General features: G+C 44.6%; 3 protein-coding genes across 8 annotated transcripts in view; 2 read left to right on the forward strand and 1 right to left on the reverse strand.

Moving 5' to 3' along the window:
- tmcc3 (transmembrane and coiled-coil domain family 3) overlaps positions 1 to 3,672 on the forward strand; it is a 33,596-nt gene extending 29,924 nt beyond the window's left edge. For both annotated transcript variants that reach the window (XM_035147654.2, XM_035147652.2), the window contains exon 5: positions 429 to 3,672. In XM_035147654.2, coding sequence (XP_035003545.1) covers positions 429 to 734 — 306 coding nt within the window. In that variant the 3' untranslated portion in view covers positions 735 to 3,672. The remainder of the gene's footprint in view (positions 1 to 428) is intronic.
- A 959-nt stretch (positions 3,673 to 4,631) lies between these two features.
- On the forward strand, positions 4,632 to 8,028 carry eri1 (exoribonuclease 1). Its single transcript, XM_047338655.1, has 7 exons — positions 4,632 to 5,062; positions 5,725 to 5,900; positions 5,997 to 6,213; positions 6,302 to 6,385; positions 6,491 to 6,600; positions 6,697 to 6,811; positions 6,993 to 8,028. Exons 1-7 carry the CDS (start codon positions 4,976 to 4,978, stop codon positions 7,233 to 7,235), a joined length of 1,032 nt encoding a protein of 343 aa, XP_047194611.1. The 5' UTR covers positions 4,632 to 4,975; the 3' UTR covers positions 7,236 to 8,028.
- A 778-nt stretch (positions 8,029 to 8,806) lies between these two features.
- usp6nl (USP6 N-terminal like) overlaps positions 8,807 to 23,393 on the reverse strand; it is a 51,337-nt gene continuing 36,750 nt past the window's right edge. For 4 of the 5 annotated variants that reach the window (XM_035147237.2, XM_035147236.2, XM_035147234.2 and 1 more), the window contains 12 exons: positions 22,111 to 22,190; positions 20,976 to 21,015; positions 20,491 to 20,571; positions 17,742 to 17,849; positions 17,170 to 17,279; positions 16,525 to 16,573; positions 15,835 to 15,955; positions 15,577 to 15,671; positions 15,269 to 15,334; positions 14,371 to 14,470; positions 14,118 to 14,270; positions 8,807 to 11,541 (listed from right to left, as the gene is read on the reverse strand). In XM_035147237.2, coding sequence (XP_035003128.2) covers positions 9,986 to 11,541; positions 14,118 to 14,270; positions 14,371 to 14,470; positions 15,269 to 15,334; positions 15,577 to 15,671; positions 15,835 to 15,955; positions 16,525 to 16,573; positions 17,170 to 17,279; positions 17,742 to 17,849; positions 20,491 to 20,571; positions 20,976 to 21,015; positions 22,111 to 22,190 — 2,559 coding nt within the window. In that variant the 3' untranslated portion in view covers positions 8,807 to 9,985. Of the gene's footprint in view, positions 11,542 to 14,117; positions 14,271 to 14,370; positions 14,471 to 15,268; positions 15,335 to 15,576; positions 15,672 to 15,834; positions 15,956 to 16,524; positions 16,574 to 17,169; positions 17,280 to 17,741; positions 17,850 to 17,926; positions 18,121 to 20,490; positions 20,572 to 20,975; positions 21,016 to 22,110; positions 22,191 to 23,393 lie in introns of those variants that run through there. The other variant, XM_035147238.2, reaches the window with a different exon arrangement.

A 23,393-nucleotide genomic window follows, 5' to 3' on the forward strand; every position in this document is an offset into this window, starting at 1 on the left:
TTGAGGTTTCAGACTGTTAGTTTGGAAAGAACAAGAAATTATCAAGTTATCAATTCGGGCTCTGGGATGTTCGTAATGGACGTTTAAAGATCTTTCTCATCTTACATGCCTTTCTCTCTCTCAAATAAAACAATTATTTGTCTGGTCCGGTCCGGCAAATTAAAAGTTTATATAATCAACTATCAATCTAAAACAAACCAATTTACCAAACAGTGAGAGAAGGTTTGGTGTCTCACACCAGAGCCACAGAGATGCTTCCAGTATCTAATCACTTCTGATGTGATTCACTCCTCCTCTTAATTTCTAATGGAGCTGATTCAATTCAAATCTAATTAACTTTACTGCCTGTCCCAGTATTCCCATAATCGTAAACATTGTGTGCTTGTTTGTGTGTGTCTGTGTGTGTGTCTGTGTGTGTGTGCGTGCAGGAGGTCCTGGAGTCGTGTCAGACCCGCGTGTCGAAGCTCGAGCTGCAGCAGCAGCAGCAGCAACAGACGGTGCAGCTGGAACACACCGATGCCAAAGTGCTGCTGGGCAAGTGCATCAACATCATGCTGGCCATCGTCACCGTCATCCTGGTGTGCGTCTCCACGGCGGCCAAGTTCACCGCCCCGCTGCTGCGTAGCCGCCTCCACTTGGCGCTCACCTGCGTGGGCGTCTCCGTGTTAGCGCTGCTGTGGAAGAACTGGGAACATTTGCAGGGCGCGATGGAGCGGGTGCTGCTGCCGCACTGAGCCGAGCGGACGAGTGAGAGCAGATAACTTTCGTCCGAACCCCCGGGTCCAGGTCTCCAGGAGGCGTGTTGTCACGGCAACACAGAAACTGGGGAGGAGTTTACATGTAGCCTTACACCAGCCATACAGCTCCCCAGCGAACCTGTGGGCTCCATGGTGACTCGATTCATGGCTTTGTGCTTTGCATGTCTCAGTGGGGTCCGCACACAGCGACTGATTCCAACCAACAACACACAGATGTAAGCTGATATGACAACTGAGCAGACGTGTGACGACCAAACACACACACACACGGCACAAAGCTGCAGCGACAGTGAATCACTATAGAGACGAGAATAGGATAAATAAGCTGGAAATGATTGGACGCGAGTCCAGTTGTCGGGTTCTGGGTCAGACCTGATATCAACATCCGTCCTGAGAGATCTGATCACAAGCTCGATATGCAAAACACACGTTCGTCATTTCTGTTCACGAAGACCAAACTATGTTTTTACACGAGTCTACAGATGTGTCCGATGTCAACGTGTTTGTCTGAGTGTTGGTGCGAGAGAGAAATAGGAGATTAAAAATGCATAGAAATACAAACAAAACGATGTGTGATCACTGAGATGCGTGAAACTACTTCAATTTATCGTGAAACTGTGTCGGGCGTTCGTATGTGGCCGAGGATCGATTCGCGTTCACACAACGAGAAGAGCATGCGTCCAAGACGACCTCGGAACGTGGTCCCAGTGATCGGCTCTCTGGAAGCATCACGACGCGTTGAGATCCCTCAGGACGGAGGTTGACACCAGGTTTGATCGGGTTCTTAAACAGGATCAAAAAAGCTGGAATCGATCACATGTGAGTCTTCTGGTTATCAGGCGGTTCTCAGTCGCAGCAGCCGGCGCTAAAGTCTGAATCTAAACAAATGGGCTTTTATTGCGGGCGTGGAAATATGGAGATTATATCCCGACCATAAAGGAAACCGCCTCACGCTGCTGAACAAACACTGGCTGTGTGTTCGCCAGCAGATCCAGTTTTCTTCTCGTGCACCAGCTGTCACACAGACACATCCACCTGAAGGTTGATTTATATGTGTGTGTGTGTCTGTGTGTTTGTGTGTATTTATGTGATGCTTTTCTCGTCAGTGTCTCGTTGAAAAAGAATATTTCAAAGCCTTGGGTCCACATTGTTTTTAACTGTGTCTGTCTGAGTTTGTACGTCTGTGTTTTCCTGCTCGTGTGTTTCTGTAACTGTGTGTTTGTTTTTAAAGGAAAAGTTCCACATTTTGAGGAATACGCTCGGGATTGATTTCCTTCTTAAATCCACGTGCAAAATATGAAGCGAGAGCCGTTTAGCAAGGAAACTGTTAATCAGACTCTGGTGTAGGTGTAAATAAAATACACCTACCAGCCCCTGCAGAGCTCAGCCAAAGTCATGACGTCACTTTGTGTTTACTTCCCATAATCAGGGACAGGTTGACTTCCCATAAAAAATCACGGACACTCAACATGAAGCCTCCAACGTTGCGTTCTTACGAGAAATTAGTTTGCCACTAAAGATGTTAATGACATTAAAGTTAGGGTCGGTAATCCTGGAATAGTAAATGGTGAGAGCAGGCTGCACTTTGAAAAGATGCAGCTAATCCATCCAAACTTTAGTTAATTTAGTTAATTTAGTTAATTAATTAAAAGGTGCTGGTAGGTGGATTTTATTGCCTGTGAATATCAAATGAGCGGCCTCCAGACGAGTTGTTTTGAAAGTTTCCTTCATGTAAAATCTGTTTTATGTTTTTCGAGGTAAAGATAAATTCTCAAAACGATTTGAGGGAAACAATAGAAAGTTAACTTGTTTTACTCAGCTCCAAAGACTGCGGCTTCGCATGTTGACTGAGAGGAAGAGTTTTCACTGGAGAAGAGAAGCATCCGAGATTCGTCCTCTACGATCAGAGAGAAACTCTCTGAGCATGTTTGACTCCGGATTTTACTAAACTGCCTTTTTTTTAACGAGGTTGAACAGAACAAATGAACATGTGTGAAGCCTTGTGTTGCTGTTGTGCTGCGTTCAGGCCCCGTTGGGAACAACAGACGCTCGAAGTCCCGACTTGAAAAGATTTCCACCTGTTGAAACTTCTTTTTAAACCATGAAAGAGACCGGGATTGACTTAGTAGAACGACTCTGGTTCCAGAAGTTAAATTATCATTCGTTTTCTAGAAAACCAGGTCAACCAGTCTTAAAGCTTGTGGTCTACATTGGATGGTTAAAATATTATGGCTGATATTCAACATCTAAAGAGAAACTTAATGGGATTTTTTTACTTCCTGGACCACAGTGTTGATGTTGATGTTTGAAACAAGCAGAGAAAAACCTGCCATCTTATTCTAACACACAAGAAATAATGTAAACCTGAAACGAGGACGTTTGTTTTCACATAGAAAAATCCGATCCAGTGATCACATGCCAATAAATCCGTGTCTCTGTCTGTTTTTCCCCGTGTGTCCTGAACGCAGCATCACAGACTGAACTGAACCATGTAGCTCCACGCTCCCGGTGACCCTCCATCACTGGGATGATGATGATGACGGGTCCAAATGGGACTGATGCCTTTTCAATGCAGCTTATGTCGTCTACTGTGTAACTCTGTTTTGTCATCGTGTATCTGTTTAAACAAAAAGAGCCAAATATGGAGATTTTAAAGGCACATTAGCCTTTTTAATTAATTAACACTGTTTTCTTACAATTAGTCCTTAATGTGTTTTCTTCTAATCGGCCCGAACACTACTTCTCTCTGCTCTTTGTGAGAAACGCACCTTCTCTGCAGAATCTGTATTTTAAGTCCATAATGTGTATTTTCACATTTCTGTCTATTCCATGTGCTTTAGTTTCTAGTTATTAGTTTTCCATGACATTATTTTTTTTTCAAATGACAAAATAAATCTTTGTTTTTGTAAGATTGCGCCTGTTTCCCATTGTTGCCTTGTTATTCTGCACGTCTCATCCATTATACAGCTCTGGAGCCTTCAGGGATGATGTGTTGTAAAGATCAAATCGCTCCGAGCATCAGAAGGAATTCATACATACAAAACATATGTAAATAACAGCACGGTGCACTGTATAATACAAATTATACTCAATTTTACTTTAAAATCGAATTACAGACGCAAACGACTGCCACTTAGTGTGTTTTCTCTAGTATTTAAAAGAATATCGGCTATATTCATGTTTCACTTAGGTCATATTATTCTGCGCTCAAGAATTATTTGCTGTCCACTGTTATAATGTACAGTAATAAGTATCTAAAAGATTCTGTGGCACCTTTCAAAGTGCGTAATACACAAAACAGAAGAGGTAGTAAGAGAAGATATGAAAGAGACATGAGGAAAAATCAAATAGAGGGAAGTTAAATGGTACATAATAATGATAATGATAATAATAATAAAATAGAATAGAATAGAATCAGACACAAACAGAATTCGTTGTGCAGTGTGAGATCTGGACACAACTGTTATCCAGTTTTTGTTCATCTGCATAAAACAAACCTGAGAGCATATTGACACCTAGTGGTCATATGTGAACAGTTCTTTAAAATGTTTTTGAGATATTGTTCTATAATAATATTCCCTCACATCGCAATAAAAAAGCTTTTTTAAACCATTTTATTCTTATTATAATGTTGATTCTTTATGAAAATCATGTCTGTAAACACACAGACAAAATCAGGAAAGATGAGTGGAAAGTTGTTGTTGTGATATTCTGTTCCTGAATATTATATATTGTATAATTTAAGCAAAGAAAAAATGTATTAATAAGCAATTGAGACATTTTTATTCAATAAAACTTTAATAAAACAATGAGATTATAATAAATTAGTGTTTTCTCCTCCCCACCGATAGAGGGCGCTGGTGGTGGACCTCGTTGTTGTTTTGGCGCAAACCGGAAACCGCCACAACTGTCCATCCTGTGAGGAGCTGAAGACGAAGCTAAGAATGGATCCCGGTGATTTGTGATTTATTTTAAACCCGAAACATCCGCAGGAGCGAGTTCATGAATCAGGATCTGAACGTTTTTACTCGCGAACGCGGACAAACGTTGAAGAAGAGGCCGCGCAGGGATGTTAGCGGTGCTGCGGCTAACAGGGGCTAGCACCAGGGTTAGCAGCAGTGTTAGCATCAGTGTTAGCATCACGGACGTTGTGTTTTCAGTCTGAATAAATCCGCGTTAAAGTTGTTTTGTTTTTTTTAATCCACTTTTTGTTCTAAATGGACGAACACAAAGAAAACATCAACACCAAGGACGTGAACGTGAAGATGTCCGCGACGAGAGAAGAAGACGAAGAAGAAGAAAAGGTTCGTGTCACAGAAACAGTCAAAACAAAGGATTTTCATATTTTACACTTTAAATGTTCAGCGTCGTTTTATTATCAGTTTTTAAAATGTGAGCTGCGCGTGTGTTAACTTCAAATATCGATTCTAAGATAAATATGTGAATTTAACACATCAGGAGAGTTTCTCATTCCAACTGAAACATAAATATACTTAAAGTTCAATGAAGTACTTGGTGTTTTATACTATTGTGACGTAGTGAAATACTACTTAATTAATTGTTTCTTTCTCTAGTTAAACACAATAATTGTCTCATGTTGCTTTTGTTATTGTTCTTCACACATGACACAGTAAGTGTGTTGTGTACGTGTGACTTTCCTTATAGAGGGAAACATACACTTTGTGGTTTAAAGATGAGAAAAGATAACCTGCCCTTTATTTCTTTATTTAAAATATAAACACAAAGAAATAGGAAAGTCATATGTTCAGTGTGTAAAGTTAATATTTAACAAACGTTGTGCAAATGGTAAATACTGTGGTGAAAGTGGACGGACTCTGATCCCAGAGTTTCACTTAGGGACCATCAATAAATTCCTGTTTCATTTGACCCACTGACTTCAAATCATATCAGATATTAATGCTTTTAGTTTTATATATCGCTGCTGATCCTGATCCCTCCTCCTCAGACCAAGTCCTGCAGCAGGATATGTCCCGCAGCGGAGTCTGATGCTCAGGCGTCTCAGTCCAACAGTGACTTCAGTCATCCGGTCTACAAGGAGATCGCCGTGGCCAACGGACACATCAACCGCATGTCCAAGGACGAGCTGCGGATCAAGCTGTCTGAGCTGAAGCTCGACACGAGGTGACATGTTTCACACGCCGGAGAGAAGTCATTTCATCGCCGAACTCCTTTGAGCTCATATATCAAAATCCAATGTTTCTGTGTTTGTGTGTGAAGAGGAGTGAAGGATGTGATGAAGAAGAGGTTGAAGAGCCACTATAAGAAGCAGAAGCTGCTGCAGTCCACCACCGAGGGGGGGCCCACCGACACCTACTACGACTACATCTGCGTGGTCGACTTTGAGGCGACGTGCGAGGAAGACAATCCGCCAGACTTCCTCCATGAAATCATCGAGTTCCCGATGGTCCTCGTCAGCACACACACGCTAGAAATTGTGAGTTTTATTTTGTGACGACGATGGAGTTGTTTACTTTTTAATATGCAAAGTAGGTTTTTGATTAATTTGTGATTTATTTTTGCAGGTCGACAGCTTTCAGGAATATGTGAAGCCCGAGTTGAACCCGCAGCTTTCAGACTTTTGTGTGAAGTTAACAGGAATAACACAGGTCGGTGGATCTCAGTTCAGGTTCGAGTGTCTTCTTGAATCAGTGTCTTATTGTAACGATAAAGAGTTTTAGTGAACAGGAAGAATATTTATTTCTGTTGAACAGAAAATGGTCGACGACGCAGCCCCGTTCCCAGAGGTTCTCCAGCGAGTCGTAGCCTGGCTGCAGGAGAGAGAACTGGGAACCAAGTACAAATATGCCATCTTGACTGACGGGTACGAAGCTTCACTCCAGTACTGCAGCAGAATTCTGTCCTTCAGTAAAACCTCATCTGACTGTTAACGTCACGTTCTGTCCCCTGTCGTCTCCAGCGCCTGGGACATGAGCAAGTTCCTCAACATCCAGTGTCGTCTGAGCGACATCAGATATCCTCAGTTTGCAAAGAAGTGGATAAACATAAGGAAATCGTACGGCAACTTCTACAAGGTGTGACTTTTCAATGTTTTTTTATTTGATACAAAGGTTCTCTGTGGATTTTGTGACTGCTGTTTGTGATCAGGAGCAAACTTTAGCATAGGCAGACTGTAGAAGGGGCTCCCCCTAGTGGAAGGTTACTGTTATTAGACTTTTCATGTTGCTGCAGCAAACCACCGATAACCCCCTCCAGGTCCCCCGCACACAGACGAAGCTGAGCACCATGCTGGAGAAGCTGGGCCTGAAGTACGAAGGTCGCCCTCACTCCGGCCTGGACGACTCGCGCAACATCTCCCGGATCGCGCTGCGCATGCTGAAGGACGGCTGCCAGCTGCGCGTCAACGAGCGAATGCACGCCGGCCAGCTGCTGTCGGTCCCCAGCACGGATCCCGTGGAGGGAGCCCCCCCGCCGCACAGCCCCCGCAGCAGAGAGTAGCGCCACTGTTTGTCTCCACTCCCCCCCCACCCACGAGTTTAAAACAAGAATCCAAAGCACTTTACAGAATTCATGTAAAGGTTTTATTTTGGAGTTCAGTGACGGGGGATGTGAGTTTGATATTATTTAGTTATTTTAAGACTGTGCAGGTCTTTGATTTAACAAGTGAGTGTTTCTCTCTCATCACATCTGCATCTGTTTTAACGCCACATGTGTGAGGTCATTCCGCTGCGTTGTGGGAGGAGCTTCCTCCACAGCTTCAGTCTCGTCAGTGTTAAATCTGCCTCGCCGCCTTGTCAAGCTGCTAAAAACCATCCACACGGATTCAAACCCATTTCATTTCTCCCTTGATTGTGAGGATTTAGTATTTTTTTTTTACCCGGGTTTGTTCCCAAGAAGAAACGGTCTATTTTATTTTTGAGGCAATAAAATACAAAAACATCAGTTGGTGTTTATCATATTTTCTTTATCTCTGTGCCTGTTGTGTTCTAAACATGAAATCTACACAAATGCTGCTCCGCTGTGTTGTGTGAAGAGCGGCAGACGCACAACGCACAACCACGTTTCCACAGAGAGTCGAGGGTTTGAAAACGCTGTTGCTGACTTTCACCGTCTGTGTCGAGATCCTGAAACTGTCACCTGTCGAACTGATGAACAGCTGAGTGAGTCCATTGTGAGTTCCGTTGTGAGTTCAGCCCGTGTTGTAGGATCGCGTCACCTTTTGTATGGAATTAATGTGTATTTCATGGAGCCTGATCTATTTTAACAGGAATAAATATTCTTCTGAATGCAACATCCTGCGTTTCCTTCTTCACGTGTTTGATTCCTCAGCTTGTGCTCTGTGGTCTCTACTCCTTGGATGTTTAAATCTGGAAACTCGAGAGGGAAGTGGACGTTTGTGATCGGAGCAGCTCAGTCGATCACGGGCAGCTCCTCAAACAGCTGGTGGTGAAAATCTACTTGAAGTTTTAATGACAGATATATTAAAAGAAACGTTTTTTTTACGAGTTTCAGAAACGTTATTGTCAACAACATCCTTTTATCTGCAGGAAACTTAAATTATTTTCCTTTGGAGTAAAAAACGATATACATATTAGTCATTCTTTTTTTGTTAAGCTAATAAAAACAAGAGTAAACATATTTAAAAACAGCTATTTCAGTTTTTCCCATCCCAAAGGTGCAAAAATATTATTCTTTATAAAACTAAACCAGACAAAAAGGAGCAGTTTCTCTTATTTCTAAAGGTGGAACCAGTATATTGTTTTAATTGTTGCAAAAGACAGATTGAAGTTGTTTCAGCTGTGAACAATGTGTTGTGTAATATTTGTGTGTAATTAATATAGTGTTCAGAATTAAATTTAGTTTCAGAGGCCCAGAGTCATTTATATAAATTTTTGCCCTTCAGTTTGAAGTACTTGAATTGTATTTATAGGATTAATTAATTAATCTCTCTAAAATATACATCCCAACCTTTATTGACTCATGTCCTGCAACATTATCCCACCGCTCCACTGCCCCACCAGGGGGCAGAGTTTCAAAGTTAGAGGAAAAAAGGGACAAAGACCACAGCCTCATTTTCATCCCACCTCATTTTATTAAGCAAAGTATCAGAATGATCTGCAATTAGTCGCTGAACAGAAAAACAAAGAGAACTTAGGGAATGTAATGAACAGTGGAACGACGCTGTGTGAGAGCAACTGCGTGAATAACTGGGAATGTGGCGGATTAAATGTTAACATGTGACGTGTAGTGTGAGCATGTGTGTGTATGTGTGTGTGTCTCTGTGAGTGTGTGTGTGTGTGTGCGTGTGCCAGATGACTCTATCGCCAGCAGCTGAGCAGTAGTTGATGTGACAGTGTTGAGGATAATGAGACATAATGAAGTAAATCAAATTGTGCTGAAACTATTTCACATCCGTCTCCTGGTGCGTGTGCTCAGGACGTGTGCAGCTACAGTACAGCGATTACAAAAAAAACACACACACAGATGTCGTAAAGTCAAAAACATACAGACATGACTAGCCGAGCTCTCTACTCCTTGAGTTTTCTAAATCAGGGTGGGAAAGTTATTCAGAAACTACACTGGCGTCAAATATAAATACCCGATGTACTGTACTTCACGTGTAAAAGAGAAACTAGAACATAAACAACAAACTCTTTCTACAGCGGAGACGCTTCGGAGTGGAAATGGGAATCAAACCTTTACAGTGATCGGCTTCTCTACTGTTTCATTTGGGCTTAATTTAGTTTTTTTTTTTTTTTACTTCTTCTCTTTGAAAAATAACATTCACGAGCATATCGAGTAAATTGATCTCTACTGTAAATATCTGTAAGTAACATATAAAAAATAAAAGATGGAAAATAAATCAGCGGTTTTTTTTTTTTTGCTCTGTCAGGAGAACGTCCCCCCCCTGCTACTTTTTTAACAACTCAGCATATTAACAAAAAGAAAAAAAATCCACTGTACATGTCAGACTCTAAAAGATATAGACGGTCACCTCTGCTTAATGATTTACATCCAAAAATAAAATAACATCTTCAGTCAGTTTGTTTCGTCTCTTTTCAGAGCGAGCGGTAAAAAGGTCCGAGGCTGGTGCGTCCTGCAGCGACAGGGACGAGGTCACGACTTCACACATGAACAACAACAGGGCGGAAACAACACCAGGCTCCTAACAACGCTCGATACCACAGTGTCAGTGACTACACCTCAGTTTATATTCGTCTCCAGTGTCTCTTTACGTCCTCGTTGTGTTACAGCAGCATCGACTCCTGCAAGGCGAACGCCTCCTGTGCGTGCCTGTAGTGTGGTCCTCCGAACAGCTGGGGGAGCTGCTGCTGCTGCTCCTGGAACTGTGTCCTGTACTGAAGCAGGCTGTCTGGGTTGGCGGGAAACGTGAACTCCGTGAGGGGGGACATTTGGGCCTGCTGGAAGCTGGGTGAGCGGGGCACTCCACCCGGGGACGGAGGGGGCAGCGCGTCCTCTGGCGCCCACCGGAGCACTTCTACCGACCGCTGAGCCCCGCCCTCTGGCGCGTACTGCGGGCTCGCCTTCCCTCTCAGCTGCCCCTCAAACCTGCCGTCCCCCAGAGTGTGGACCTGTGTGGTGGAGGTGAGCTGTTGCAGGTAGATGGGGGTGGAGCTTCCCTGGGTCTCCAGCTGCAGAGGGGGTCTGGTGCTTCGCGGTATGTGGACGGTGCCGGGTGGCGGCTGCCTGCGGTAGGTGGCGAAGGAGTTGTTCATAAGGGCCTTCTCCGGGGAGAGGCTGCTGGGCTGCCGCTGGGTGGTGGCGTACACTTGTTCGCTGTACGCCATGTTGGAGTGTGGGGGGAGCCTGGAGGGGGGGGGATACAGTCTGTCCTCGGCTCTGTGCTCCAGGTTCACGCCGTATCCTGGAGGGTAGATGGGAACCTCCGTGGTGGTTCTGCTGGGGGATGGAGTGTGGAACTGGCTCTGGCTGCCAGGGTGGCTGGACTGGACCCCCGTGGGACTGCTGTGGGAGAACGACGGAGGAAGCGGGTGCTTGGCCGTCCTCGGCCCGGAGGCGATGGAGACGGCGCTCCCCGTCAGGCTCGGTCCATGGCTGGGTCCATGGCTGGGGCTGCCCTGATACTGGGATGACGCACTGTAGGGGGTCTCACTGCGGGGGGTTCTCATTCTGGACACAGGTCTCTCAAGCTCCAGGATCTCAAACTCCTGCTCCAGGAGCCCTGGCACGTTGTCGTACTGGGAGGCGTTGGAGCCTCGGTCGGTGCCGGGGACGAAGCCCTTGGGACGCGGTCGGCGTTGGGGGAGTGCAGTGTCGTCTGGGCTGGAGGGGGCCGGCGATGCACCCCTGCTCAGGTTGGTGTCCCGGGCCGCCGCTTTGACGGCTTCCAGCCTCGTATCGGAGGGTTTGAACCAGCGGGGAGTGATTTCTTTGTGAGAGCTGGAGGCAGCGTTGGAGTTGTGGTTGGCGGTGGCGTGGCTCTGAGGCTTCCCTCTGTCCACTGTGGTGAGCTGCGGCGTCGGGCTGAGCGCCGAGGGTGGTGTTACCCCCCTCTCCGGCGTGGTGATCTCCCCTGACCCCCTGGATCGAGCGTCCCTCCTGTCGGCCTTGTGGTGACGGAACGGTTTCTCCAGCGAGTCCCGGCGCGCGCGGCTGGGAGGCCGACTCTCCTGCTGGCGCTCCGGTACAGGACTCGGCTCCCTGGGAGGGTCGGCTGGCTCGACGTGGCTCTGACCGTTGGCCACGTGGTTCCCCACCACGGCTGCTGCCCGCTCCGGAGGAAGCTGCCCCAACGGCTTCTTGGGAAACTCGTCGTCTTTACCTGCAGGACGGAATCAGTGAGAACACGTTAGAGAATCCTCAGGAGAGAAGCTGCAGGCGGATGGTTGAACACACTGTGGCGCTGATTCACATCGGATGAGGAGTCACAACGGGGACATGGATTCATGCAACACCACTGCCATAGAGAGGTAAAAAAAATGAAGGAGAATTACATTCATGACAACACGTAATCACATCTCCACAGGCAAAGAGCACAGGACAGAAAAACAATCAGAAGTAGTGTTTGATATTAATTCCCGGTTTGCTGGAGGGGCTCAGTCGGAGAGTGACAGAGAATCGAGTTTCTTTCCTTTTCATTAAACTGCAGCAGGAGCCCCGGACTCTAAAGGTCATCCAGAAATAGTTCTTGATTAATGAGGCTTCTTGCAAAGTACAAGCGTTAAAACCACAGGGATACTTTTCTCTTTTTACTACTCTACAAGCAGAACATGTCACACGTCACGAGCAACACGTCCTCTCGGTGCTTTGTGTCCCACAGACGTAAAAAAAAAAAGGGACAGTTGACAGGAGCGGTGACGTGTCGGGGACTGGAGGGGAAAGTGTGATCACCGCAGTCGGAGGCAGCAGCTGGAGGAAGAGGAAGTGCTGTGGGGAGTGATCCAGGAAATGAACTGACTGACACCGAGTCCACAAACTAAAGGGACTCCGTCGAGAAACAGAGGAAACCAACCTGCTCGACGTCTACGTTCACAATCACTTCCTCTGACGTTGTTGTAGTTTTAAGCGTCAGAACCTTCTTCATATGTTTTTGTCTTGAATGAACAAATACGAGAAGTAAATACCACAACGAAAAGATCAGGTTTTATTAGGTTTTTTAAATAAATTGGCCTAATTTCAGGCACTGATTCCTTAATAAGTAATTTTAATAATTAACCCTCAAACTCACTTAAGGGACGTTGATTAGTAAAAAGTCTTTTAGCTCAAACCAGTCTTAGTAATGTTGAAAACCACAGAACCATAAAATCTGTCAGTTCCCACAGTTCAGATCTGAAAAATAGCAGAAAACGAGGCTGCAGATGGTTGTTTAAAAAAAAAAGAAAGAAAGAAAGAAAGAACTGTAACAAAAGCCTCCAGTGTTTGGGAAAGTGGCTCATTATCTTGTCAGCGAGCGACAGACGGCTTCTGTTCGAGTCGTGTGGGCTCCGCAAGAAAAGGAAGAAAGAGAAATCCCACTCGCTGCTGTTACAGACGAGTAACTGACAAATGACGGAAGACAGAGAAATGTGAGACAAGAGGAAAAACCCCTGCGGAGGAATTCTGTGAATCTCGAAATTAAAGTGACTCATCTTAACAAATATAAGTTTGTATTTTTTTAAATCTTACACGAGCAGCAGACACTCTTATTTCTGTAAAATGAAGCTGCAGGTTTAAATTCAACATTAGCGGTTGATTAGGAACATCTCAGTGGCTGTAATTGGCCACCAGGGGGCACACTACGTCACCTGAAAGACCTTTGACAGGACAGGAAAGAGGAACAGACAGAGGAGAGCCAGCCACTGCAGGACTGAAGCAATGCATCTGCACAGTGTTAAAAAAATAAATACACATCATGTGGGGGGGTGGGGATAAAAAACAGCTGGAAGACTAGTTTGTGAAGGGAGAACCCGAAGTGCTGCTGGACAGACAGGCGACAGACAGGACGGACGGACGGACTGAGGGACAGATGGACAGAGACATGACCAGTCAGGATAGCCCACCGGTTACTGTTGTAGGAGGGGATGTGGCCCCCGCTCGCGGCCACAGTTTTGTTGTTGTTGGCTTTAACATTGTTGGACGGGAGAGGGAGAGAAGGCAGATTAATGAGAAGACAGAGCAAGACGAGAAACACACGACTCTACATGAGCTACAGGGCGGCAGGAAGCAGATCTGCTCTTTTACACTGAGGTTGATCATTAAATCTTTGTTCTTTTACAGACTCTTTCTTATCGGACGGATGTAAAAGATGTAAAAGGTAAGAAAAACTTTCAGGAAGAGCAAATGCATGGTTATTTAAAATCCACAATACCTGAGCATCAGTGTTTCTGCTTTGGATTAGAGCTGGTACGGAGTTTTCCACATCATGCTCTTGATTATTAGATTAATATTTTTGATCTTATTAAATCTCAGAAAGTGAAGAAATGCTCATCGCTACTTCATGATAGTTTTAAATTGTTTGTTTTGCTCTGATCAACCGTCACAAATCCAGGTTCTTATCATATAATAAAAAGAAGAAAGCAGTTAATTCTCACCTTTTGCCTGATAATGAAATATAAATAATACTGCATCACTAAAAGACTCAGTAATAATGATGAATACTAATAGAAACGTGATCAGACATATTATACGAGTGAGTCAGGTTAAAGCACATATTTACAACTTACTATTAATCAGTTCAGCATTAAAGAAAACACATTGCACAATATTTGAGATCAGATTTGTTGTGTTGTTGTTTGGCAGCAGCGTCATCACAGAGACCAACAAGTTCAATGTCCCATCGTGTGCGTGTGTGTGTGTGTGTGTGTGTGTGTGTGTGTGTGTGTGTGTGTGTGTGTGTGTGTGCGTGCGCTGTAGCTCTACCTGGCGCAGGCACGTCCAGCTTCGCCCTCCTCAGCTCCGTCATGGACGCCTGCATCTGCTCGATCACGAAGTCGTCCTCGTAGTAGAAGTTTTTGGACAAAGTCACCTGCAGAAACTCCACCAGCTCCTCCATGGACAACTTCATCAGGTGCTCTGCGACACCCACACACACACACACACACACATCAGGGGTTTAGCTTTTCGTGAGGAGAGAGCAGCAGCCGGTGACGAGGTGCAGAGCGAGCGGTCTTACTCTTGTGCAGTTTGAGGAGCGTGTAGGACATGGCGGACAGCACTCGTTCCCCCTCCATGATGTAGATGTCCCAGATCCTGAGCGTGAGGGTGAACGGAGTCTGAACACAAACACAGGAACTGGTTAGAAGAGCTGTTGTATTCCTGTCCCCGTTCTCGCAGACGGACGTCACTGCTCCGGCTCACTGTGACCGTGAAGGATTAGCTTCGGCTAAATATCAATATTTTTTGTTATTATCAACAAATCCCCACGAAAAAGACCAGATTCATTGATTCATACTGGAGATGTGAAATCTTTAAAAGCCCCTAACGAGTGATGAAGTGTTCAGATGATGTTGTTAACACAGGAGCAACTAATGCATTTGGTCTAAGAGAAATATTGAATATTATAATCATCCTTTTAGTCTCCACACATTTATCTGGAAGTTGTTTTCCTCCTGACTGACGACAGACAGTGTTCTTATGAGTTATTCATTCTTTTCACTGTGATCAGAGGATTTTTCTTGTGACATTAAAAATCACTTAACACCAAACAAAAAATATCTCACAGGCAAAACATATATTTTTCATGCTCTGGTCAAATTTTTTGATTTAAGGCTAAATGATTAGATTTTATATTTCAGACTTGTGGAAAGAACGAATTCAAATTTACACCAAACTATTACCAGATTTATTTCTGTTTATTTCTATCTTTCACAGTATTTGCAGATTTATGGACTAACTTCTCTAAAAAACCTATAAACTCTGATATTTAAAAACTTGTGATATGTCAAATGAATAATCTTAATCTGAGTAGTGAGCCGGTGAAGTTTCATCTGGATTTATATCAGTTAAATTACTGTCTTGTTCTAATTAGATGTAAAAAACCTGAAGCAGTGACTTTGTGTTAATGAACTCACTCGGTCCAGGAAACACTGGAAGAACCACTTCATGGTGTAGAGACTGGTGAACACTTCCTGGTTGTCCTGCAACACAACAAACACACAACAGACACAAGAGATGAATGAGGCACCGACAAGGGAAGAGCATAAATATGTCACAGCATCAATTTAGTGTTTAACCTCAGAATATGACGTTTTTAATCACTCTGTCCTATGATTATTTAGTTTAAACAAGCTTCCATAGCCACAGAATAAATAAAGTTCTATGTATTTCTATGTTTTCCAGTCGTTGCATCGACCCTCGTCACAGTGGTTCTGTATCTCACCAGGTGTTGTTTCAGTTTGGGCATCATCTTCTTGAGGGTGCGATCGTGATGTTCCTGGAAACGCATCAACTTCGGGAAACCAGGGACGAAGAACCCTGCAGGTGAAACCAGACGGGACGAAAGGATCGAGTGGAGTCAGTCACAGCGAGTCTCTGTTTCTCGTTACTAGTCATGTGATAACGATCTGAGCTGTCTGGCTGAAATGTGCAAATCATTTTTGAGTTGATAGATAATTATCTCGTTGTGTGTGTGTGTTACCGTGCATGGAGTGCTTCTGTCCCGACAGCAGTTTGACCAGAGCCCAGAAGGCGTCTTCTTCGTTCATGTAGATCAGTAGCAGAGCTGTGATCTGACTCATGCCCTGGCAGTAACCCACCTCCTGCACACACACACACACACACACACACACACACACACACACACACACACACACACACACACACACACACACACACACACACACACACACACACACACACACACACACACACACACACACACACACACACACGAGGAACAACAGGTTCTTAATATTTTTAAACACATGCATTTAACTCAGTAAAGTTTTTAATCCTCCTGTATTTATGATTTTTTTCCAACCTGTTGTTTCTGATGCATCGTGATTGAGCTGAACATTGTCAATAATAACATGTTGTGATTAGATTATGATCTGTTGTCTTCAAATCACTTACAACAAATTACTTCTCGTTATTTTAAACTGATGACACAGACGATGACCTCACCAAACATTTCCTCCTGCACATTCCTCATTTTTAACGCAGGAGAAAGATCCTCTCATAACAACCCCTCTGACATCAAGTGTGAATTTATGTGATACAATAAAAAAAGCTCCTTCTCAGTAAAAAACGAGACACACAGACACACACGTGCTCAGATCCAGAACAATGGCGGAGACACAGTGACCTTTTCAGAGTGCGAGTGACTCACCGTGTTGTACATGGAGTAGGCAGTGAGGACGCTGAACAGAGCCTGCTGCCTGAGAACAGCAAACACAAAACACAATCAACACAAAGGCCTGCAAAACAAATCCACAGTTTACAGGCGAGGTCGTGAATCCCCGTCTCCTGCTTCAAACCCACGTGCGGTGAAGTGGCTGCACGTCAGACTCTCAAAGTGATGCACTAAATCCCCGTGTAAATATTTAAAGTGTGAGACTTGAGTCGTTGCTGGAGTTTCTTGTAATTATTCCAGAACAGCGTGTGGAAAAACAACAACAACATTACAGTGGTGCTAAAAACCAGTGGGAGCTTGATTTTACAAGACAAAACACTAAAGGTGATATGAAGTCTCTCGCTTCATTCAGGGCTGTAAAAATCTTATGTGCAGTTTCTTGCTGCTTCGTTTCTGTCGCGCTGCCCCTCTGCTCTATAATTTCCCTGAGATTGCGTGTCAGTCAAACAGTGGGAGGTCCTTTTTTCTCCCGAGTGAAGTGGGAAGTGACGCATTTAGTTTTCCTAGAATAAAACGAACAAGAATCGTGATATGACGGCGATGTGTCATTTTTGAATAATCCTGCCTGGCAACACCGTCTTGTCTCACGACCTTGAACAGTAATGTGGCGGTGGAACCTACTTGACATCGTAGCGGTTCATGAACATGATGTGGTCCCTGTACGTCCGGTTCACGTCCAGGTCAATTTGTCGGATGTCAGGGGAGACGCCTCTGGCTCGGGCTTTTAATTTCTATGGAGGACAGGAGAGAAAAGTTAAGCTGTGTGAAAAGAACCGTTATATTATCGTAAGGTGTCGAAAGCTTCATAAAATTGTTCTTGTTATATTAAGGAATCAAAAATGTAATAGAAATATCATAGTAGTTTGTTAAAGTAGTTTTTTTACTCTGCTTCCTGCCTTCAACTCATAATTGCAATACTTCCACAGTAAACTGACGCCGGGGGAAACTTTGATCTAGTTGCTGAACTTTCTAATGAGATCCAAAGTTTGTTTCTCTGCAGAACAACAAAAGAGTTACACACTAAAACACAATTAAGTTTCCACAGCCACGTCTCGCCAACAATAAAACAGGAGCTCAGTAAAATCAAATCAAGACGAGGTGCTGGCTGGCTCCCGTCTTAATGAGGCCGGTGCTGCGCTGGAGACGTTTTACAAACTGGTGCTGGCTCACAGAGGAGGACGCTGGGTACATACTTCGTAGAAGTCTTTCTTCTCCTCCTTTATTTTGGGGATATCGAGCAGCAGACACCACACCTCCCCTCGGAGCTGCAGGGGAATTCCCTTATAGACTCTCCTGACCAGCTGGAAGGAAGCACACAGCAGGAGGCCATTGTTAGAGACACGATCAAACAGGAGCACAACTCACAAACAGCCTGTACCTTCAGATCAAGGGAGGGGTTTGTTATCCAGGGTTTAGTCTGAAGCATCATCGGGCCTTTAATTCAATATCATCAAGGTGAACAATCCAGATGCACTCCACACCGCTGGCTGTTGCCAAAATGTTTTCAGGATCTAGAGCGACCCGTCAGCCGAGCCGCTCTCCCACTGTCACAGACACAAAGAGCGGGAATGTACTCGGCACTCTGCAGAAGCAAAGGGAAGGTGAACTATGACCATCTGGCTGGAGAGGGAGAGAGAAAGAGAAAGAGAAAAAGAGAGAGAGAGAGAAAGAGAGAGAGAGAGAGAGAGAGAGAGAGAGAGAGAGAGAGAGAGAGAGAGAGAGAGAGAGTGCTACGCATGCAGAACAGTCCAGAGTAAATCAGCGTCCACAAAGAGATATAAACTCAGTCGGACGGCGGGTGAGGAAGATTAAGTCTTAAAGCCTAAACTGCAGGAGCAGCAAAGCTAATCGCAGCAGTGAATCCTCCGCCTGCAGCTGTTAAAACCCGACCAGCCGGGACAGTTACACAGCAGACATGGGAGGTGTCTGTACATGTGTGTGTTTAAATGCTGGTGAAGGACGTTAACCAGAGAACACACACAAACCCATTCAGACTCGTGTCAGGATACAGACAGATGGAGGTTTGGGTTTGAGGGTTAGAATAAGATAATCATAAGGGTTAGTCGGGTAGTTTTGATGGTTGAGGTTTTGGAAAGAGGCCGGAGAGTGATTTATGTCATCGTGTCGCCGTTGGTGAAATAAGTTTCTGTGTGTGTTAGTGGACAGTGTTCACAAAACTTCCCGAGTCTAGAATTAGCTGCTAACGGGTCGAATGAATACTTAGAGGTGTGTCAGCGATAACTTTAACTAAACCTAAAACTAGAACATCACTCAGTAGAGCTCAGACCTCCATCAAGGCCGAGCAGTCACCGTATGAAACCACATTTAAATTCACTAGATCCAGATCCAGACACAGAAAACAAAAACACACCCTCCTCGGTGAAGGTAATAAACAAACAAAGCCGATCTCATGCAGATTCGGTAAACGTCCCTGAATCATTCCCACAACTCAAAACTGTTTCAGATGTTTTGCTGCATTAAGATAATGATGTGAAAAACAGAACGAGCAGAGAGAGACATGTTTTCAGCAGCGTGAGATGAAGAGTTGATGAAGACTCATAAATCAGCTCGTCTGTAACCTGAGTGAGTGCTGTGATGTTGTGTGTGTGTGTCATCTCAAGATTAATGACGATTATTGCTCGTGTGTGTGTGTGTGTGTGTGTGTGTGTGTGTGTGTGTGTGTGTGTGTGTGTGTGTGTGTGTGTGTTATCCACAGCCTCCTCCCTCCACACTTGGGACTCACTAGTTTCTCGTGCAACAGCCTTGTAATTAGGCTCTGATGAGGGAGTCAATGAGAGCATCTGTTGGGCTAATCATCCTCTGAGTGTGTGTGTGTCTGTGTGTGTGTGTGTCTCACATTTACATTTCAGTTTTAGTCTTTCGTTGTATTTACTGTTTTCACACGAGTCTCGTTGTTTTACAGATTTTAACGTAAAAAATACTATTAAATCGTCGCAGGTTTATTCCTCCACCCAGCCGTCAAGTTGTTTACGTCTTCTGTGAGGTCTCAGCGACCTTTGACCTTTGACCAGCAAACTAATTAGCTCATCCTTGAGTCCCTCGAGGTGTTGTTAAGATCCTGAAGACAGGAATGCTCCGGCCGCGGCTTCATGTATCTAGAAGGATACAAACAATTTCGAAAACAACCAACAAAAAGAACCAATTTTTGTAATTTAATTCTTTTAAAATTGTGACTTTTCTTCTCAGGGATAAACTCAGACAAGTGGCATCTTCAACGACTGCAAACGTTAAAAGGTGAAGCGTCTACAACCGCTCCGACTTCCTGTCACAACACCGCGAGGTTGAACATTGATGTTCCCGTTACAACCTTCAGCCAAATTCGTCATGTTTACGTCTGCTCGGCTCTCGAGTGTTTTCCTACTGCGGGCTAAACGTGCTCAGCAGCTGGCGAGAGAGGGAGACAGAACAACAGACACATCAAGCGTGACCCGTTTCCCTCGCCGAGCTGAAAGAACGCGACTGGCGAAGATGAAGAGAAAAAGAGAATCCCTGAAGGAAGACGTGGACAGAGAGGAGGAGGAGGAGAGGAGATGGAGAGAGAAGCTGAAACACTCCAGTGTGTCCTTGGCTGTAAACAACAAAGAGGAGGCGATGCTCAAGAAGGAGTCTGACTGTGTCACGATAGAGTGACAACACAGTTTTAGTTTAACGTCAAATGTAGACACCAGTTTCTGTAAAATAAAAGTTTTCATATCAGTTTTGTCAGCAAACATGAACAGTTTGTTGGTGAAAGGTTCATATCGGCTGGTTTTAGTTAAATATTCCAGATCTTGCGCTGAGATAAATCCCAATTAAACTGAAATCATCTGTTTATACCATGAATATATGAACACTGCAAAGCGACAGTGAGAGACAGAGGGAGTTTGACAGCGGAGACGAGGACGAGCCGTGAAGACAAACAGAAAAAAACAAGACCTTCACCTTCTCACTGTTCTTGTACTTGTCCCAGCTCTTCATCATCTTCAGCCATTTGCTGGTTCTCTCCACCTCCATGTGTTTTTGCTGCGGAGAAGAGGAAGTGACACGTTAACGATGAGCTTCCTGTCGGTTCGGGCGCCGTGCGGCTGGATTCACGTCCAGAGGGAATCGCTGTCAGCTCAAAAGCAAAGTGACTTCAGAGTCTTCAAAGTCGTTTGAAGCTGCTCTAATTAAAACTTTCGGTCTCTTTACACTCTGGTGTTTTACATCAGTATCACATGAATTCATAATTGAGTCGAACGACGATGATGAGAAACATTTATTTAACATACTTTGGCCTGTGTCCCCTCTGCTAACATGGAGGAGGCAGGCCTTATGACCGATACTGCAGCCAGCCACCAGGGGGCAATCGAGACGCTTTCGGGAAGCTGTCATGTCGTCCATCTTTATTTACAGTAGATATATTAAATACTTTTAATTGAACTCACCTTCTCCTCCACCGAGTCGTAGGATGGAAGTTCGTTCTTACTGAGGAGAGAAGAAGAAAGTGACGGAATGAAAAAGAGAAAGAGGAAAAGGAGAGAATGAAGAATGAATCTCAGATTTATCTCTAAAGCTCCAGTTTATTTTTTCATGTAAACTAGTATCTCGGATGGAAAACAACAGGTCTCAGATCAGTGGGACGGTTTGTGTGAAGTTTCACTCTCAGTTTATTTAATGTTCAAAGTCAGATTCCTTCGGGAAACAGCGATGAAACGAGCGGGAGTGAAATCTGGGGCGCTGCTCGTCTGACTGTTATCAGGAGGAGGGAACATCAGACATGTCATCGCTCACACAAACAGGAAACAGCAGATTAGACCTTCTTCAATCTTTGCTTCTGTTTATCTGCGAGAGACAAACTGAATATTCTGCTTTCATCTCCTGCACTGAAAACTACTTATACTTAAAACTACTACACGGAATACTAGTAGTATTTTAAATGGTTCTTCTAAAGGGAAGTATACAGTTGAACACAAAAAGATTATCGTTAAATCAATATTAACTTGGATTTAAATAGTTTATCTGCAAAATAAAGTTTGAAAGTTTGAGACTGAAGAGAAGATTAGAAGCAACAGATCTGTGAAACCTCGTAACCCTGAAAAGTAGGAGCAGACAACGGGTCCTCTTGGTTCTGCCTCCTCCTCTGGTCCATGTCCAGTCAGTGACCTTCACCCGAGGACACTTGTGTCCCTGTCTTCAACGATCACATAACCCCGAGGTTTCTTTCCCTCCTTCCACCCTCCCCCCTCATCTCTCCCTCCATCTTCCACCCAGCGCCTATGGTCTGGCTTGCACCGCTCCACCCTGACACTGGTGCCTGTGATTGTGGCCAACCCGGCTGTTTCCTGCCTGCGTGTGCCAGACTATATATAACCCTCCAGCGCCGGGTTGTTTAAGAGGCTCGCAGCCTCTCGCCGGACTCGTCCAGAACCACAAACACACAAACACACTCTTCTGTGAGCGACACTCGGCCTCACAGCCTGTCATCTTCTCCTCTTTTCCTCCAGTGTGGTGCTGCTGCTACACACTGGGCTTCTGCAGGTTATTCATTTACTTAACAGAAACAGACTGTGATGTTCTTACTGGACGAAGCCGAAGCGGTCGATGACTTTGTACAGGTGGAAGTTGGTGTCCTCCCAGGGCTCCACGGTGGCCTCCTTGCCCTGGAGATGACAAGAGACAAGGAAAAACCATTGACAACATTGAAACAGAAAATGTCTCGAATCCTGAGATCTGTGCACAGACGACACAGACTGAAGATGTCGGGTCCTTGGACGTGAACTGATTTGTGCTCGATATCTTTCAGGCCCTGGTCCCTGTTTTTGTCTGGTTTGATTTAAATTATTAGAAAACAGCTCTCACAGGGGCTCACTTGGACATTATCCACAGTTTTTATCCAGAACCTTTGCTTTCTCACATACTGCACCTCCCTCTAAGTTCAGGAGAACATCTGGAGTTCAGTGCACGTCTGAAAGCAGCTCCAGAAAGAGTTGGAAGCTCGTTCCACCACAAACGAGAACAATCTAGACTGACTAATGTTCTGGGATCAGATTCTAACATGTAACGGAAATTTCTCAGTTAAATTATTAATCAACTGATGAGAAAAATAGCCGCGCCACTCGTCTGCAGTGATCATGTGGGTGATGCCGCTGAGCTAAAGTGGCCTCTGACTGAGCTCCTCATTACATGCCACCCACGTTCTTCAGGGGCAGAGGCTCATGTTGTGACTGGCTGCTCGACGGGGGGGGCTCGACTCCGGCGCCCTTGGGAAAGTGTGTTGGCGTGAGAGTGCGTTTATGTGACACAAAGAAAGTGTGAGTGTGAGCAGCGATTAACAGGTGTGAAATGAACATTCAGACGTCCACCTGCGTCGCCGTCTGACTCCAGGCCTCCTGAAAAACGGATGAGATGAAAAAAGCCCCACAGGTGAATGGGTGAGGAAGGATCATGCAGAGAAGAGGATGGAGAGAATATCAAAGAGAGAAGGAGCAATGAAAAAAGGAAATTAGAGCCTGACCAATTTCTGAAGGCCGAAAACTTTACAACTCCGGCTGTTATATTAAATCCCGGAGGATTCCTCAAGGTTTATTCATGCTCGATGTGAGATATGAATATGGAAAAGGACGGCGCCTGTTATCCGTAAAGAAATATCAACAATAACAAAACTTACTTTACTAAAATGTAAACATAAAGGCTCATGTTTTCACATTGTTTATTCTGTAAAACCTGTAGATCCTATATAAAACATATAGAACCTATAGATCTGCCCAGATGTGACATTAAGCTATTTGAACTGAATCAAAGATCCTGTTACAAACATCTGGATGTGAGGACACCCTCGTCTGAGAGTCTTTGAAAAAAACAAG

This window comes from Hippoglossus stenolepis, chromosome 22 (genome assembly GCF_022539355.2).
Source record: "Hippoglossus stenolepis isolate QCI-W04-F060 chromosome 22, HSTE1.2, whole genome shotgun sequence".
Taxonomy (NCBI): domain Eukaryota; kingdom Metazoa; phylum Chordata; class Actinopteri; order Pleuronectiformes; family Pleuronectidae; genus Hippoglossus; species Hippoglossus stenolepis.

Bases quoted from the DNA above. Each gene is read 5' to 3' on its own strand.
- eri1 (XM_047338655.1), top strand. From the start codon at position 4,976: ATGGACGAACACAAAGAAAACATCAACACCAAGGACGTGAACGTGAAG. The intron at 6,214-6,301 runs GTGAGTTTTATT...TTATTTTTGCAG, and splicing joins GCACACACACGCTAGAAATT to GTCGACAGCTTTCAGGAATA. The intron at 6,601-6,696 runs GTACGAAGCTTC...TGTCGTCTCCAG, and splicing joins TATGCCATCTTGACTGACGG to CGCCTGGGACATGAGCAAGT.